The sequence below is a fragment of the Rhinolophus ferrumequinum genome, chromosome 22 (genome assembly GCF_004115265.2).
Source record: "Rhinolophus ferrumequinum isolate MPI-CBG mRhiFer1 chromosome 22, mRhiFer1_v1.p, whole genome shotgun sequence".
Lineage (NCBI taxonomy): Eukaryota > Metazoa > Chordata > Mammalia > Chiroptera > Rhinolophidae > Rhinolophus > Rhinolophus ferrumequinum.
Window position 1 is genome coordinate 10,265,181 of NC_046305.1, and position 17,660 is coordinate 10,282,840.

Sequence of the window (17,660 nt, forward strand, 5' to 3'; positions counted from 1 at the left end):
GTTCGCGCATTTTGCCAAGAGTTGTTCCCCCCCCCCCCCCATTTTGGAAAGCCGTGCCATCAATGGCAATGCTGCTGGCAGTATTTGTGTCACCTCCCCCACACACACCTCTGTGAGTCTGCATTTGGAGGTACTGTAGTTGTGCTGACTCTGCAAATACATACTAATATACTTTGATCACCCTGATTTCAAAATGTCCACATAAAGAAAAATGCCTGTAATGTTTGTTGAATATCTCTCTTCAGTCCAAACTTATGAGAAGTGAGTTCAAGCATTTGATTACTACATTTGTCTTTGAATGTAGTCGTGTCAGATATATGTATATATTTAAATTTATTTTATTTTCGTTATAAAATTATTTTCTTTTTTTATATTCTAGATAGAACATTTTTTTTTTGAAATCATGTAAGGTGGGTTGTACTATGTTTGAATTTTCAGTAGAAAATACTTGCTAGAAAAATGGAGCTTGTGGGACTGCAGGACTGAGATTGACAGATTTAGAAGAACAAAAGAGCAGCTGGACCACAAGAAAAGCTTATCTTTTGAACACAGTGAAAAGTAGCATCAAAATGGATCTTAGGGATTGATTGAAAGTTGAAAATCAGAAACTTGTAGGGTGGAAAATTTGAAGGAGTTAACTTCTTTTGTACTACTACCGCATATTAAATACTTACTCTGTGCCAGATACATTTCTGAGAAATGTTTCTTATTATGGCCTCTCACCTGTGGCATATGCCCTCGTATCTGTAAGACCACGCTGGCCATTGGGGCAGAGCTGGGATGAGAATCCATGTTTGTCACCTACAGAGCCTCCCTTCTTAACTGTACCACATTAGCTAGAGTTTAGTCTGCAGAAAAGAAACTTGAACTTTTCCTGGCACCTACCGGCCAGGGTCTATTGAATGAGTTGGAGGATATCTGAGAAACTTAGGGGTTCGCACTGCCTGGATTTCCGTTCCTGCTTCCAGCTGTGGCTGTGATCTACAGAAAGGCTGAGCTGGACTGGAGTGTAAGAAGGGTAAATTTTCTTTTCCATAGGCCTGCTCCCTTCCCTAAATACATCTGGGGCAGCGGGGCTGGGGGCATATCCATTTTGAAATACTTGCACATGGACCACATTTCAGTAATTAAATGACGTGCGTACCTCTCGGTATTTCGAATCTGGGCTAAAACTCGGAGTTCTGTATCAGAGTTGACCTTAACACAGGAAGTACATATTTTATGATGGTTAATAGACCATTCACTAACAGCGTTATTAGTACTAAAAGTTTGTATGAGTGATAATAAATAGATAACTCAACATTTGTCCGTCTTGCATGATTCCTCCCAGATGGAGTTAATGAGCTGGGGAAATGACTAGTTTTCCATTTATAACTACTCGTTACGTGAGGGATTTCAGCAAAGACATGAGGGATGTGTGGGCAACGGTAGTGAGAACAGGAGTCCCTGGGGGTCTGTGTAGCCACCTTAGCCTTGGCCGAAACGGAGCCTGCACTTGGCTGCTGCTATCAGCTGGGGCTACATTTCTTGAAGGTATCAGACCCTCAACTCGGGGAAATTTTAGGAAAAAACCTTTTCCTCCAGAGAAATCAGTGGGATTTCCTCATCAGGAAACCTCTGGTTTTGTTGCGCTGGGAGTCAGATCCTCATCAGTATGTACTTTTGTCCTTCAGGAAGAGTGCGTGCAGTGTGGTGATGAAGAGCAAGGGCTCTGGAGACAGGCAGGTCTCTTCAAGGTGGACAAGCTCAGATGAGTCGCTTGAACTCTCTGTGCCTTGGTTTTCCCATCTGAAAATGGGGCTCATAGTGGAGCTACTCATAGGTTAGTTGGTGGATTAAATGAGATACTTGATGTGCATTGCTTAATGGAGATGTGCATCGAATAATAGATACTACATTGAGCATATAGTATGTGCTCAATTAATGTGAGTTGCTACTGTTATTCTTCACTTGAAAATGGGGATACTAGCAGTATCCACCTCACAGAACTGGTGGGAGGATTGAATCAACTACTGTGGATACAGTGACCAGAGCAGTGTCTGCCATACTGTAAGCAATAAGTGTTAGTTATTATTAATATTGTTTTTATTACCATCTTGGAGGAATTACCAAATTTTAAGATTCTGGCACAGTATCCAATTTAAAAACCATTCCCATTGAAGTATTTTCACACGAGTACCATGTGTTCTGATATTTGACTTGCTAAACACATGACACCTGTTGATAAGACATCTTCCTCACTATATTAACAGAGCTCCAAAGCACCCCACATGCGCTGGCCTTGTTTCTTGCTGTCAGTATTACCGTGGAGTTACATTGGAATATATGGCTTTCTTTCAGGACACAAAGTTCAGGGGTGTCCATGGCTAAGGTGCACCTGAGTCTCTGGGGTATGTGTACGGAGTGGGCACTGGCTGTATATCTATATATCTATGTATTGATAGGTAGATCTAACTATCTGTCTAGGTCTGTATAGATAGATATAGCTGAGAAAACAGAATCTTAGAGAAGTGTTGGGGTGAAAAATTAGAGAATCTCAAGTGCAAGCTGGAAGGAGTTCTTGTATTCCTAGTCTCCTTTTACGGCTCGCTCAGAGAAGTTCGTTAACTTGCCCGCAGTCAGGGAGCTATGAAGTGGCAGATCAGGGCCTCCACATTGACCAGTGCTCACTTGGTGATTGGTTATTTGGTTGTCAGGGTCATCGGTTGATGGAGCTGGAACTAGAACCCAGAGCTGCTCCAGTCAGTGTGGTTCCACAGGGTCCCCTCAGAGGCTAGGTGAGTGGATCCGTGGAGCGTTTAGGCACAGAGTGGCTCCAACCCATGACCAAGTAATGTCACCCTCTCCTTTGGCCTTTGGAGAGGATGTAGACAGAACACTGTATTCACAATCCAAACACCCTGGCCCTACCCTTGGCTCCATTTTTCTGCGCACCCCCTGCCCCAGGTCTACTGAGGTATAATTTACATACAGTAACCTTTCTTTGAGTTTTGACAAAATGCATACAGTCATGCATCATCACCGCAATCACAAAAGAAAACAGTCCTGTCACCCCCAAATCCCTCTGTGCTTTTTGTATTCAGCTCCACCCCCAAACCCCAGCTTCTGGCAACCACTGATCTGTTCCGTCTCTGTAGTCTTGCCTTTTGCAGAATGTCATGTAAATGAACTCATGCAGGATGTGGCCTTTCTTCCACTTAGCATAGTTCATGTGCGATTCGCCCTGACTGCATTCTTAGTGTCTGCTGGCCCTTGGGTAATTGGCTTGACTTTTAACCTCAGTGTCCTCATCTGTAAAATGGGCATAACTTGCCTTACATTTGTGGTTAGGAGGAAAGAATGCACATGAACTTGCATTAGGTCAAAGGAAAAGCAAATATACAAATCTAGGTGTTAATCTTGTTATGAGCTTGTCTTTTGAAGACAGTCGGGGGTGCCAAGGCAACCCCAACTGAAGCATAAACCCTACAGAGCCTTTGCTCTTCTGATGAGCAGAGCAGGATCCAGCAAGACTGGTAAACTCTCCCCCAGCCCAAGGATTCTACACACTGTTTCCAAGGCTCAAAATGTTACAGGAAACACCTACCCAACTGGCACTGTCACCAGGGGAAATCCATCTCTGGCATGTTGCCTCTGCCACGCAGCGTCCCCGGGGTTGGGAACCTACATACCTTGTCGATGAAATACTTTGATCTATTTGAATGAAAGACACTTTGCAGACCACCCGTCTTTATCATCCATGACAATTTATCCATGACAACAGTGCTGTGGAAAAAAAATGGTTCTCTAACATACAGAGCACTGTACATTTCAACAGAAAGCTCAGGCCCCTCCTGGCTCAGAAGGCACAGGGAGGCGTGTGAAATCTAGCTTTGCGTTTCCGTCTGAGTGCCGTGTGATTCTGAGTTACAGAACACACGTGCGGTTTTGCCTGGATATGGACCCTGACAGGACAGTCTCTGCTACTGCTCTCCCGTCCGATTGGCTGTGGGTGGCAGACAGCAAGACAGGTGCAGAGGAGGGAAAGCCTGTGCTGGGTGTCAGGATACCTGGATGCTGTATCTGGCCCTGCCATTAATTGTGGGACCTCACCCTTGTTTCCTCGCCTATGAAAAAGTGGGCTGTGGTAGGTTACCCTGAAGGACTCTTATGTGACCTCCGTGAATGAGAGAGACACTGATTCCCAGCTCTGAGCATTGGAGGTGGGGCAGAGGGTGGTGGGGTGGGGTGGGTGGGTAGAAAGCAATAAGCCTGAGCCTTGGAGTGAAACACCCTTCAGAGAAGCTCACTCTTTCCAGCACGAGCTGCATAGGATTCCAATAAACATATTGCTGAGATGTTTGCTTCCAGGTGTCATTTTAGACTGCAAGTAGCTAAAGCAGATTCTGCTCCTATATATAGATCCTGAGTTTGGTTGTGTTCTGGGAGGCTTTTATTACTACGCTCCCTGGCCGGCTCCCAGCTGAGCTTTTCCCTCCAGGGAGCAGACTTTGGAATCAGAACCTCAGACAGGATCAGTGACCATATTAAGGGGTCTCTCCCACATCCACCTCTTTCTCCCTCTCTCCCCACAGATGCTGTGTACTGCAGGTGGATGCCAACTGGACTGGCTCCTCCCTTTGCTCCAAGACTCACTCGAAATAATGTGACAATGCTAATGGAAACTGACCAGCCCCACTATGGCAGTAAATAGAAGCAAAACAGCCCTGATATCCTGGCTTCAAGGAAATAGTGTAAATTGGGTTGAAATGAAGTGCAGATTATCACAAACAGTTCAATCTTCAGATCAGAGGACCCAGGTGGCTATTGGAGGAAGAGATGTAGGCAGGAAAGGAGGAGGGAAGAGAGGTTACTTAAAGAGACCATTACGGAGCCCTGACAATCTGACTTTCTAAAAAATGTGTCCAGTCAGTCAGAGTAAAGCCTCTCCACTGTGTGTCCTTATTTTCCTGTGAATAAAACCCAAGCTCTGCTCGGTTTGACAGTGTCTCCTTTCACCTGCCTCTGCGATTTCTGTATGTTTAACCATCAGAGATCTAAACTGCCTTCCTGGTCTCCATATTTTATGTGTCTCATCACCTCTTTCTCTCTTTCACTTCCTCTCTGTCTCGTTCTTCCCTCCTCTCTTCCTCGCTTTTTCTTTTTCAGTCCTCTCTCCTCCCAGACTTTTCTCTGTTCCTTTTGTCCCCCTGCCCTCCCCCTTCCCTGTTACCCCCTTTCCTCTTCAATCCCTCCCCTCCCCTTCCTCTCCCCTTTCTCCTTCTCTTTCCTCCCTCTTCCCTCTTCCCTTCCTTCTCTTTTCCCCTCGCCCTCTTTCAGTCTTCCTCCCCATCTTTCCTCTCTCCACTTTCCCGTTCCCCATCCCCTCTCCCTCTCCCCCTCTCTCACTCCTCCTTTCCCTTCCCCTCCCCCTCCCTCTCGGTCCTTGTTTATCTGTAAGCTCCAATTTCTTGCCTTATAGATTTACCTGCAGAGGAAGACACCGCTCCTCTTGCCAAAACTCTTTAAGACATCCATATTTTGTCCCTTCATTCCTTGGGCATGTCAGAAATGATATTCCTCCCCCAACTCCCCCCGTCAAAATAAAATAAATTCAGCCAGCTCCTGCTGTGTGTCCTTAAATCCATTCCCTCCAGCTTCGCTGGTTTGAAAGCCTGTACCCTAGAAGGGGCCTCCTGCATTTGCTGGCAACCCTGCTCCACTCTGATCGCCACAGATAGTGCTTCGCAGTGAAAAAAAGGGGGAAAAACCCTCTCGTTGGAGGTTTCAAAACAGATTCTACCAGCTTTGAAATCTGTGCACTGGCGGAATGGCAGGGCTTGGGGATGAGGAGTAGGGGACTGGGGTGCGAGTGTTTGTCATAAACAAATAAGCCACAGAATTTATATATGTGTCTAAATGTGCGTTTCCTTTGGCATGTTTGGTATCTTTCTCCCTGGCATCCAGGGTGGGTGCTGTTCCAGTCTGACTTCTCCCACACTTTCGCTGGGGTCTGCTGTGTCTGTGTGCGTGTGATGGCATTGAGGACGGGGTGGTTGTGTTTTTGATCTGATTCACTTGATAGATTATTTGAATTCAGCCCACCTTTCCGCACATGTCAAACAGATGGGATCACTGCTAAAAGCCTTCAGAGAGCCTTGGCTGAACGATGGGTAAGGCAGGGAGGGGGCAGAGAGGAGGGGGACCGAGGGGAGAGAGGGGTACCGTCTAGTGGCTTTGTGTTTTCACACGTTGGAACTGACAGGAGCCCTGCTTCTCCGTGGGGGGGTGTTTGGGGGTATAGGGTCGATGAGGGGTGGGATGGAAAGGAGAGCGAGAGGTGGGGTGTTGGTGGGCAGGGTTATGATGTCACAGCAAAAGTTACAACAGGAGGAAAACACAGAAATGGTTCAACATTTTTTTTTTTTTTAAACTTTGGACTGCCAAGAGCTGAAGGAGAGTGGTGAGCAAAGGAATGAAGGGGAGAGAGAGAGAAACTAAACTGGAAGCTTGAGTTTTATGTAGCTTCTTGAAACCTTATGAATGGATTACTAGCAGCTGAGAGCCAGGAGAGACCTATAGGGGATGCAAGATCTTTCCCACAGGAAAAGGGGAGCAAAGCACGCGGGATTCCTCTTCCTGGCTGTGTTATCCCTCCTTCCTGACATGAATGGTAGGAAACCTTTTTCTGAGGGTCCTGGGGGTGGCGTGAGGGAGGGGAAGTTTACTTCTCCTTTTCTTACCTGAGTATCTTCCCTTCATCTAAAGTGACCTTTCTCTCCTCCCTTCTCTCCTTTCTTTCCTGGTGTCTGTCTGTCTGTCTCACTCTCTTCCTCTCTCTCTCTCTCTCTCTCTCTCTCTCTCTCTCTCTCTCTCTCTCTCTCTCTTCCCCCCCTTCTGTCTTTCTCTACATCTCCCCCAACCCCTTTCCAAAGCCCCAATCTCTGTGGAGCTGCTTCAGGAAAATCAAGGACTGAGTCAGAAAAGTGAAGGGAGGTCGAGAAATGATAAGAGGAAAAGGACAGTTCAGGATGGAGCAATTTCTGTTCAGTAATATCCACGTGCCTGAATTGATATCTTCTTGGGGACTTGCTTTGAAGCGCCAATGGATGCTGCACAGGGAAACAGGGCATGCCCCACTGGGGTGCGTGGGACACAGCATTCTTAAGGCAAGTAAGGCAGTGATCCGCTGGGGGAGAGGAGTTTTGAGGTCGATGAGGAGACCCGAGGCAGAAGACGCAGTGTGGTCTTCTCCATGCTGTATGGGGGCTGCAGGTTTTCTATGTGGGTAACACAAGCAGTCATTTAAGAAGCATAAGTGATTTTTTTTTCTTATTATTGAATGAAGGACCCAAGACATTTCTCTGCTTGCTTTGTGCCCACCTGAGGTCATAAATCTGTACCTGTGTTGAGAATTTGCAGCCATGCTCTGCGTGTGTGTGTGTGTGTGTCTGTGTGTGTGTGTGTGTGTGTTGTGTACATGCAAGTGTGTGTGGGGGGGGGGACTCCTTTCAGATAGCCTACATCTAGGCAAACATTGTCACAGAGGGTAAAGTCATAGTATTTGCTTCTCCATCCAATCCACCCATTTCTAATCAACTGAAACACATAGTTGCTTGGGTCGTGCTGTTCATTTTTGTAAATTACTTATTTTACAAAAAGTCACCCCACTCAGCATAGGGTGACTTTTAGTAACTTCAGAGTGAGGAACTCCAGGGAGAATAAGATCTTCAGAGTATGGGTTCATGGCCTTTCCATTTAGTGCTTCTTACAGCAGGATAACTGGTTTGCTCCCGTCTCCAATATCCAATATAAAGGGAATCTGGGGTATTTTGTTTTAAATCCCAAATGATATAAATAAGAAAGAAATATAGGAGGTTTGTGCAAAATAAGAGAGATGCAAGAGGTCCCTAAAAGGCTGGTGTGGATTTATTAGGCAGGTCTCTTCACAGCACGTGTGTGTGTGTGTGTGTGTGAAAGAGAGAGAGAGACTACACACAGAAAAGAGTGCTCCAACACAGTATTGATTGTTAGTTATTGATTGTGTAAGCTGCGGCTGCTGAGACAGAAAGCCCGGGATGTTTATTGGGGAAACCAAGAGCAGCGTCTGTCCCCTGTGCCTCAGTGAGGTGGGAGGGTTTCGGGAGGAAGGAGGGGACAGGACGTAGGTGGAGTGATGCACTGAACTTATTAGCTTTGACATCATCATCGTCTTTAAATGAAACAAACAAGAAGATAGTTGCAGGCAGAGAGGAAGGGAGATGGGGCGCAGAAGGGACCAGAGCAAACAGGTCCCCTGAAGTATATGCTCTTCTTCTCGCTCTCTCTTCCATCTTCCCAGGGACCCACAAGACTCCCAGAAGGTGAAGTCCAGGGCTCTCAGCCTCATCAGGTTATTAGGACATCTGACCGGCACCCCAAAGGAGAACTGGACAGAGACTTGCAACATACTAACAAGTTGAAAGGAGATTAAAAAAAAAAAAAAACCACCAAAAAACAAAACCTTCAGCACTCAACCACCCAAGCCGGGAGCTGAGGGAAACATCCTGGCCAGCACAGGCCGACTGGAGGCTGGATGGGCTCTGGCTGAAGAGACATCTGGAGAGTGAAAGTTAAGTACCAGCTTGGGTTTCTGTGCACCCAGATCCTTTTCGCCTTTTTAGATAATCAGCCTCAAATTCTGTGTCTCTCTCTACAAGTTCTTCTAGTGATTCGTTTGAAGGTGAATGTCTTTTAGGTTAACTACGAAGAGAAGGTAACTCCTAAGGAAGAAAGGGGAGAAAAAAGAAAATTAGAGAAGAGTCTTTTTAATGGGACTTCAGGTAGCGGAGGGTATATGTTTGTGAGGGAGTGTGCATTTGAGAGGCTTTGGCATATGTCCATGTGTCCCTCCTCTAGAATCAGCAAGGGGAGGGGCTATTGAAAAAGGGGGAAAAAAAAAAAGGAAACCTGAGCTCTCTGGAGGAAATTCAAAGGAACCCAGAGAAATGAACTTCATTCTGCAAGGACTCAACTAGAGCAGGGAGAGGTAGAGGGAGAAGGGTGAGGGACGCGCGCCGGGCGAGGTGGAGAGGCCAGGCTGGCACAGCCCCCAACCGGGAAGCCAGGAGGGGCACTCTTTTGGGGCTGCTTGAAAAAGTTTGGTCCGTGAACAAAACCCTTTCCCCGGTGACTGCGAATTCACGGCTGGCCGTCTCTCTCTTTCCCTTCCTCCCATCATTCTGGTGTGGTACCCAGGAGTGGAATTCTGGTTCTGTGTACAGAGCTGGGGGACGGAGGGATGCTGCACTTACAGGCCCTAAGGATCAGCCTGGTGATCCTGGCGGGGTGGGCCCTCAGCACGGCCAGCTCTGAGCCAGGCTGGACACGCAAGAGATCCCTGGCTCAGCGGGGACGCCTGAATCAGGTGCCGTCGGAAGGCGAGCGCTGTTGGCTGGGGGCCAAAGTGCGAAGACCCAGAGCTGCTCCCCAGTATCACCTCTTTGGGGTCTACCCCAGCAGGCCTGGCAACTACCTGGGGCCCTACCCTGTGGGGGATCAAGGTGCCCACCAGGCAGGACGCAGTCAGCCAACCGCCCAGGGAAGGGCTGTGAGCCACGTCCCCCCAGACCCGACTGCAAGAGCAGGAATGAGCAGTGAGGCTGAGGAGCCAGCGGCCCCGTGGGTAGGGGATGGTCCTATTGGGCACTCGGAGCTGCTGGGGAATGATGACACTCAGCTTGACGATGGCGGATCCAAGGACTCTATAGGTGAGGCTGGGACTCGGGATTGCTTAGCTCCGGCTGTCACCATTCCCACCAGCTTCGCACACCGGAAGGAACCCAAACCAGAGACCCGAAGGAAGGGTCGCACCAAGACCAGGCGTCGTCGCCAGGTGGTGAAGGGGCAGGCAGAGGGCGTGCAGAGAGACCCCGATGCCTCTCCCCGGCATTTCCAACCTTGGCCTAAGCGTCCCCTTGTGCCCGGGGTCAGAACCAGTCCTTTGGAGGACAGCGTCCAGAATGGTGAAGCGGACCCCTCCAGGGAAGCAGAGACCTCAAACCCCCATGGAGGAGGACTGCCTGTCTTGTACTTCTCGGGGAGGCGGGAGCGGCTGCTGCTGCGTCCAGAAGTGCTGGCTGAGATTCCCCGGGAGGCGTTCACAGTGGAAGCCTGGGTGAAACCGGAGGGAGGACAGAACAACCCAGCCATCATCGCAGGTAACAACCCGTTCCTGGGCTTTCTGTGGTCCTCGGGGTATGGCCGGCTTCGGTTTTGATTGGGTCAGACATAGGGGGCGAAGAGGGGAAGGGACAGACCAGGGAGACCAGGCAGTGCTGGCCAGGGAGCGGTGGGCGGGAGGCTTTCTTCGTCAGCAGAGCAGGACTTCAGGCATCGTCCACCATAGTGCCTTTATAACCTCAGGAGCATGGTCCCTTGTATCGACCTCCGGTGGGTCTGTACATTGTGCTGGCACTCAGGAGACCTCCAACTCACTCTCTTCCTCTTCTTTAAAGAGGAAGACCTCTGGTTCTTTGCCACTGGGGAAGAGGTGCCACACTCCATCTCTCAGAGTCCAGGATGAGATACCCAGGCACCTTTGAAATCCCATGAGGGTGCAGGGACCTGGGCAGTGATTCATGCCTGGGCCGGGCCAGGCAGCCGGAGAACAAGGCTGCCAGGTACACAGACATTGGATCCTGACTGGTTCCCTGGATTTTGAGCAGCCCTGGAACTTACCAGAAAGCTGCTACCTGGTCCAGGTCCTGGGGTCCCCTAGCCATCATCTGTGAGCTTGGGAACAGCAGGGTCACGTGGAAAAGGTGGGCACTTGCAGGCCAGGATCCTGGTTTCGAGCCCTGGCTGTTGTAAGCGGGACCTAAAAGTGCACCTTGTGTAACTCTAAGGTCTCAATCAGATGCAATGTCTGGGAACGTTACCCATGTTTATTTTCCACTATACCCAGATCTTGGTTTTCACAGAAAGTCACCCAGACAGATAAAGAAAAGAGTTGGGTTCGGAATAACTCATTTATTCCTAACTGAAGGGGGACTAGTTTCAAGCAAGGGGTGGGGCTGATATGTGCGACTCCATTGTGTCTCCAAAGGGATAATCCTTTGGACACCCTGTGACAGACCCTCATGCAAGGGTAGGCACCTTTAATCTTATTCATTTGGATTCTCCACAACACCCCTTGATGTTTCCGGTCCCATTACATAGATGGGGAAACCAAAGCAACAAAAGGCATGCCAGAGCAGCACTGGGAATGCAGCTCACAGCCCCTGAAATGCTTGACAACTCCCCAGGTTAAAAACTTCTCAGGTTGCTGGATGCCTGTGACGAAGTTTCGACGAGAAAGAGAGAGAGAGAGAGAGAGAGAGAGAGAGAGAGAGAAATCTGGAAGGAGGGAGCCTCTTTCAATGGGGTGTTGCTGGAACATCCCTTCCGGACATGCTGTCTCCCCCTCTTTGGCTGTGATTTCTCCCTTGGAAGCTGGGATTCCCAGACACTGAGCACTCTAGAGTTTTGTGGTTTTGCTTTATTTTATTTTGGGGTGGGAGAGGGCGTGAGGGGAGGGGAGAGAGAAGGGGCTGGGCTCTGAGATAGGTGGGGGTAGAGAAGGAGTAGAAGGAAATCCTTATTCTGGGGCCAAATGGAAGAAATAATGAGATGATTATCTGATCACAGTTGGAAGCGTCCCAGTTTTTCCCAGATGACATCTTCTTGCTGCCTAATCTCACTCCCTAGGACCCATCTGCCAGGGAAACTGTGCTTGCAGTCTAGACTGAGACCCACGACTGTGCCTCCCCCTCCTCTTGCAGTAGCATCATGGGGACCTGGGATCCGTTCCCTGGCTGTGAAGAATTAGAGAAGGCTCCAACGGGAATATGGGAGGGAGGCTCTTAGAGACCACTGCTTTGCACTGTGAAAACCCAAACCTGGGGGACAGGCTCCAGACAGTGGGTACCTGACCCCGTCCTGTCCTCTTCATGTCCTTCTGTCTCAGGATCTGCACAGAGGAGAGTGTCGTCATGATTTGATTCCAGTTACAGCATTCCTTGTCACGCCTCCCCCACCCCACCCCCTGTATGTCTCCCTCCCGTGCCCACCTGTCCGTCACCACCAACCGCCCACCTTGCCACAGCGCACATGCTCAGATCCTCTTCCAACGTGCCCATCTGAACGCTCTTAACCTCCCTCAGCATGTAAAATTAGGTAGGACATCTTTTGCAGACAGTCTAGCTTCTGAGGTTGCTTTTGCTTCAAATCAGAGTGGCCGCTGTGGTGTGCCGGTATTTCCCCTGAAGGCCACAGCAGGCAGGTCAAGGGGAGGGAATAGCCGGGTCTCTCCTCTCCATCGTCCACCCTGTGTCTTCCTTCAGCCTCGTGCTCCTCAGCAAATACTCAGGAAAGATGAAAGGTCTGAGAAAGATGGGGGCTGGGAACAGGCTTTCAGTCTCCAGGAACCTAGCAGCCAGGCTCCCGAGGGCAGAAGCATCCGCGTCTCCTTGCACTTAGCACTTCCTGCTTCCCGAGGGGCCCCCATGGCTGAGAACCACGCAGTGTTCGAGGCCGTCCCCCAAGAAAGAAAGGTTCCGATTCGCACTCATTGACACTTCCATCAACAGAGCAGAGCCCATCTCCTCCCCCCCACCCCACCCCCCAGCCTTTACCGGACCCCTGGTCCTTTCACGGGTCACTGCCTGTCCCTGGGATGGTTGGCCTCCACCTAAGCAGGATGGTGACAACTGGATCATGTTCTAGGAGCTGAATACAGTTTTGTCGCTCCCCTGAGGATGCTGCAGGTGCTGCAAGACTTAGCTCCACACTCTTTTCCAGCAGCTCTCAAACCTCAGCTCTGCCCACTTACCTTAGACCCAGTTTCCCGGTTCTCCGTTCTGTCCATCTTGGGGCCTTTTCTCTATAGCAGGGACCTCAAACAGTTCAGCCACAGCTGCCCTTGTAGAGGACCGACCCCCCTCCGCCCCCCCAGACAAGGGGCCGTGGGGAATACTTCCCACACGAGGCACTAGGTGGCAGTGTTGCTTCATGCACTGGAGAGCCGGGGTGTCCTTGGAAGCCACGTAGTGGGGAATGTGCCTGGTTTCCTGGAGGGCTGTCCCTCCCCTGGCCTCTGGCCTGTGTTTAATCATCCCCTCCCAGAGTGTTGCTCGTAGGCATCCCTTAGGTTCAACCTCATCCAAATCTTTTTGCAGGGCCTATGCAAAGGGGCTCAAGTGGCATTTGGGGGGTTGTGACTCACTTGCATTTGTAGCAACTAGTAAAAAAAACAAAATCAGCTAGCGTGACCGCCCTCCCCTCTTACACTCCCGCAGTCTTCCAGAGTAGGAAGTCGGACTCCAGAATGGATTGCCGGAATACTTTTATTTAGGGCCAAGGGCAACGCAGGTCCCTTTGACTTTAGGCACTGGATTCTCTGTGGCCCCTAGAGGGGGAGTGATGGTGCCGGGTCCTCTGAAAACAAGACCTCGTGATATTGCCTCTCTCCTGGAGCTCTAGAAGTAGAGCAGCGAGGTCTAGGACAGGGCTTGGGTGCAACTGTGTCCGCAGAGGGGCGTCTATAAAAGCAACTACTCAGGGGACTGGCGGTTTAGAGTATGTGCCACTTCGGAGTAGCCTGAGGTCAAGATCCCATTCAGATGGGCCCTTGGAAATCAGCACGGGACATAGCCGAGTGCTGTCCTGCCCTGGTGTGAAAACGAAGCTCCGGCTCCCAACCCTGAAGCCATCCTGTTCCTTTCCTTCCATCTCAACTTCCTCTCCTCTCCTTCAACCCCAGCACACACCGAGGAAAAGCTGTTAATAGGGCCCTGCTCACCCGTAATTGATTTCACATGTTTCCTGCAGTTGCCCAGCTGAGTAGCCACCTGTAGTTCCAAGTAGCAGGACACTGGGTCAGTACGTCGGCCGCAGGACTGGCGCCTGAACCCAGGTCTCCTCGCTCAGCACACCCTTACGGAGTGCCTCGCCGTGCAGCACACGGCAAAGCCCCGTGGGGAACACAGAGAGGTCTAAGGAACCGTCCCTGACTTGAAGACAAGTTTTCCTCCTGTGAGGATCCAAGTTTCAGAGGGTCTCCCAGTACAGAACTCGGGAGGCAGAAAGGCCAGGAGTCGGATTTCATCTCTGACACTTAACCACTGCTGGCATCTTTGGCAATCCATTGGACTTTTCTGAATCGTGGTTTCCTCAAAGCAAAACATCAGATAATATCTTGCAGAGTTGTTGTGCTGTCCAAATAAGCCATGTATGTAAAGTGATGTATTTACTTACATGATATTTACTTATGATATTTACATATGACATGATATTTACTTATGACGTGGTAACAGTGGGAGGCTAGTATCACGAAGAGCAGTGTGTCAACCTACTTACCTTTGGTTCTAACCCACTAACCTGTACTTCTGACTCAGGTGGGGTGTTTAATTTCTTAGGATTGGTAGTTTGCTCACCTGCCAAATAGGAATGGTGATAAATAGGATTTGTCACAAGATGGTCTCAAGATGATTGAGAACACAGTCGAATCAAAGCCCTGAAAGGACTCTTATTATTTTCTTTTAATCATTTAGTCCTTTTAGCCTGGGCAGTATTCTTTTGAATAAATTGGACAGTGGTACTAAAGCTAATGTAAGGTCACAGACCCTTTTGAGAAGCCGATGAAAGCTGTGCTCATGCCCCAGGAAGATGTTCAAGTTTATGTAATTTACATAACTTTCAGAGTTCTCTGGATTTCCCGAGGGCCGGAGTCTGAGGACCCTAGGTTTAAAGCCCCATATTTAGGGCATAGTGATAGCGGTTTTTGTTTCTGAATGATAACTGAGCAGTGAGGTTCCACAGGCTACGATGGCATGCCCTTCTCCCAGTAAGGGAGCTGTGTACTCAGGGGAGGAGTTTTGTTCACGTAAAGGATGGAGCTTCACAGGAGACAGATTCAGATACAGCCATATCAACACAGATGGAAGGAGAATTTTAGCGGAGGACCATGTGTGCTCTCTCCGCCTGTACCCAGTAGGACTCGATGATAGGAGAGGAGTCACGCCCATGCCTTTCCCAGAGCTCCTCTGAGATGACAGTCCCCCGAACCACCCCTGGCCCCAGCTGCCTCTTCTGATTGCTGCCAGTTGCAGCCATGGTCAAAATCAGTGTTTGCCAGGGACCTGCCTATGCACCAGAGTTGTAGCCATCCTGCCCTTGGCGTGGAAGATCCGTGATGTGCGGGCTGTTGCCAGTCTCTGGGGGTGGGTTCGCCCACCACGACGAGGAGGAGATCCGTGAGTGTGCTTGTGTGGACAAGGCATGTGTCCTGATGGTTGAAGGTAGCATCTGTGTACGGAAGCGTGATTTTAATCAGGTGGCTAGATGCCTCTCCAAAGAGAGGCAGTGTCTGGTTGTGGGAGTAAAACAGATTGTCCACGTGCCCCCTCCTTTGACAGTCTAGTACCGACCACCGCATCCATGCAGCCTTCCCGTCCATGCAACCCCCCGTAGGATTCCCTATGTGACAACGGTCTCCTGTACTTCCCTGCTTTCACAGCCTTTCGTGCGTGGTTTCCTGCGTGCTCATTGCTTCCTGCCTTGTTAGTCCTCTTTGGGTCTCATTTCTATCTACTAAAAGTTCCCCAGGAGCCAAATTCAGGTCTGATTCACTCTGTCGTCCCCAAGTGTCTAGCACAGTGTCAGAGTCTCGGCGCTGTCTGTAGGACAGACAGAGTAGAAAGTTGGCTTGCTGGCTGCCCATTAAGAATGAGGGACGTTCTGAAACTGGGGGTTCTTGGTGGGAAGCCAGGGCAGTATTTTCAAATTCTGCTTTTGCTGCCTGCACAGGTGTCCCCGGGGCTTCTGAGGGGGAGCAGGCAGGGCAGGGCAGGCACCCCGCCCCCCCCCCCCCCCCCCGCCTTCAGGAGAGGTAGCTCTTCTCCTGTCTGTTTCATATGACGAAAGAGTTTACTTACTTTCAAAAAGCTGGAGACGCACAACTCTAGAGCAGGGGCTGGTATACCAGGGCCTCAGGACTGCTGTGGGCCAAAGCTGGAGACTGCCCGTGGAAGTGGAGTTTCATCGGAACCCAGCCACACCGTGTGTTCTCCGCGGCTGTTTCCAGGTGAAGTGGCTGCATTGAGTCGTCACAGCAGAGACCGTATAGCCGGCAAAGCCTAAAATACTTACTGTCTGGCCCTCTGTAGAAAAAGTTTGTCAACTCCTGCTCTGGAGCATTGTTGCTCCAACTTCAGTATGCATAGGGTTCGCCTGGGGTTCTTAACATGTCTAACGCGTCTGCATGGGGTTATACACCTCACGGTGGATGAAGTGAGTGAGAATCAGTCTGAGAGGCCTCCAGCTGTGGGGTGTTTCACGGACCAAGGAGGCAGGGGCTTTGCTCTGAATCCACCACTGCATTTGCACCGAGGCCACCTGTGCCTGGTGTGGCAGAGATAAAGGCCAAGCCTTCCTGACAGATTTGGGACTCTCTCTGATAGCCAACTCTGGCTTGAGGACTCTCAAGGCCTTCTAGAACGTTCCTCAGACTGCATGGCAGTCTTCATTGCTTCAATCCAACCTTCCTTCCCTCTTCCCTCAAGGTCAGGCTTACCTCATGGATTGATGGCTCTCCGAGCCTCTTCAGCCTCCCCCTGGGATGCTCTGAACTTTCTCCAGATCTGAGCTCCGTTGATGCTCGGGTCTTGCTGTCTCCCTGAGGCCCACGTGGTTCAGGGCCTGGTGTGTGATTCACGGGGTGAGAGCTGGGACTTCGCAATCGATCCTCTGGGGTGTCTGGGTGTGGGTCGGCAAAGGAGCATCGCGTCCAGATGGTGGCACAGAGGGCTTTCCTCTGAGCATGACTGTGGGATTGTCCTGCTCATCGCACTCCAGCTCCAGTGCCTGGCACTGGGATTGTCCTTCCTGTCTTTGTCCCCAGCCTTTCATTATTGCCTCTCCTCTGTGTCCTTTCACCAGCTCAGGGAGACAGGACAGTGGGGAGGCGTGCCATTCCCTGCTGTCTCCCCACCCCTGTTAGCTGTGCGTTCTCTTCCCGTCCTCGGGAACCAGGTGGAAGCCCCCGGGCCTCTCCCTGTAGTTCTTGGGTGGAGCACAGGTGGTCAGGTTGGAAATATTCAGGAGTGACAGGGGCAGGCCTGGAAACACGGAGTCACCTTTGGCAGCCCAAAGACATGCAACCATTTGCCTGTCACCCACCATGCTTGGGCCTCCCTCCCCGCCTGCCTCCTCCTTCCTGCAAGCTCTTGTTACTGGTTCCTCTGGGGCTGCCCACGTGAGTCACTCGGAACGTGTGCGCTGGGAGGACTGGCTCCCAGCCTGTGCCTCAAGGAGGCCAAATACGCAGGAGAGGGAAGCGGCGCCGCAGTTGGGATCCTGAACCTGTGGGCCCTGAACGTCCGTCACCTTCAGTTCCTGGTGCTGTGAGCAAGGAGATAAATGCTGTGCTTCTGCACTTCAGTGGGTGGGGTAGGTTACTCTGGGGGCTCGCCCGGTCCCTTTTTGCTCGCATCGCGCACCCCGTAATTCTAGCACCTTCTGGAAAGCAAATCTCTGTGTTACATTTGTGTTCAGAAATTATCGTGTTTCCCCGAAAATAAGACCTAGCCGGACCATCAGTTCTAATGTGTCTTTTGGAGCCAAAATTAATATAAGACCTGGTCTTATTTTACTATAATATAAGA

The 17,660-nt window shown here is 50.3% G+C and overlaps 1 protein-coding gene across 1 annotated transcript in view; it reads left to right on the top strand.

Annotated features, from left to right (window-relative positions):
- Positions 1-6,569: 6,569 nt before the first annotated feature.
- PAPPA2 (pappalysin 2) overlaps positions 6,570-17,660 on the top strand; it is a 220,107-nt gene continuing 209,016 nt past the window's right edge. The window contains 2 exon segments of the mRNA XM_033092004.1: positions 6,570-6,652; positions 8,321-10,178. Of these exon segments, the coding sequence (XP_032947895.1) occupies positions 9,260-10,178 (919 nt within the window). The 5' untranslated portion in view covers positions 6,570-6,652; positions 8,321-9,259.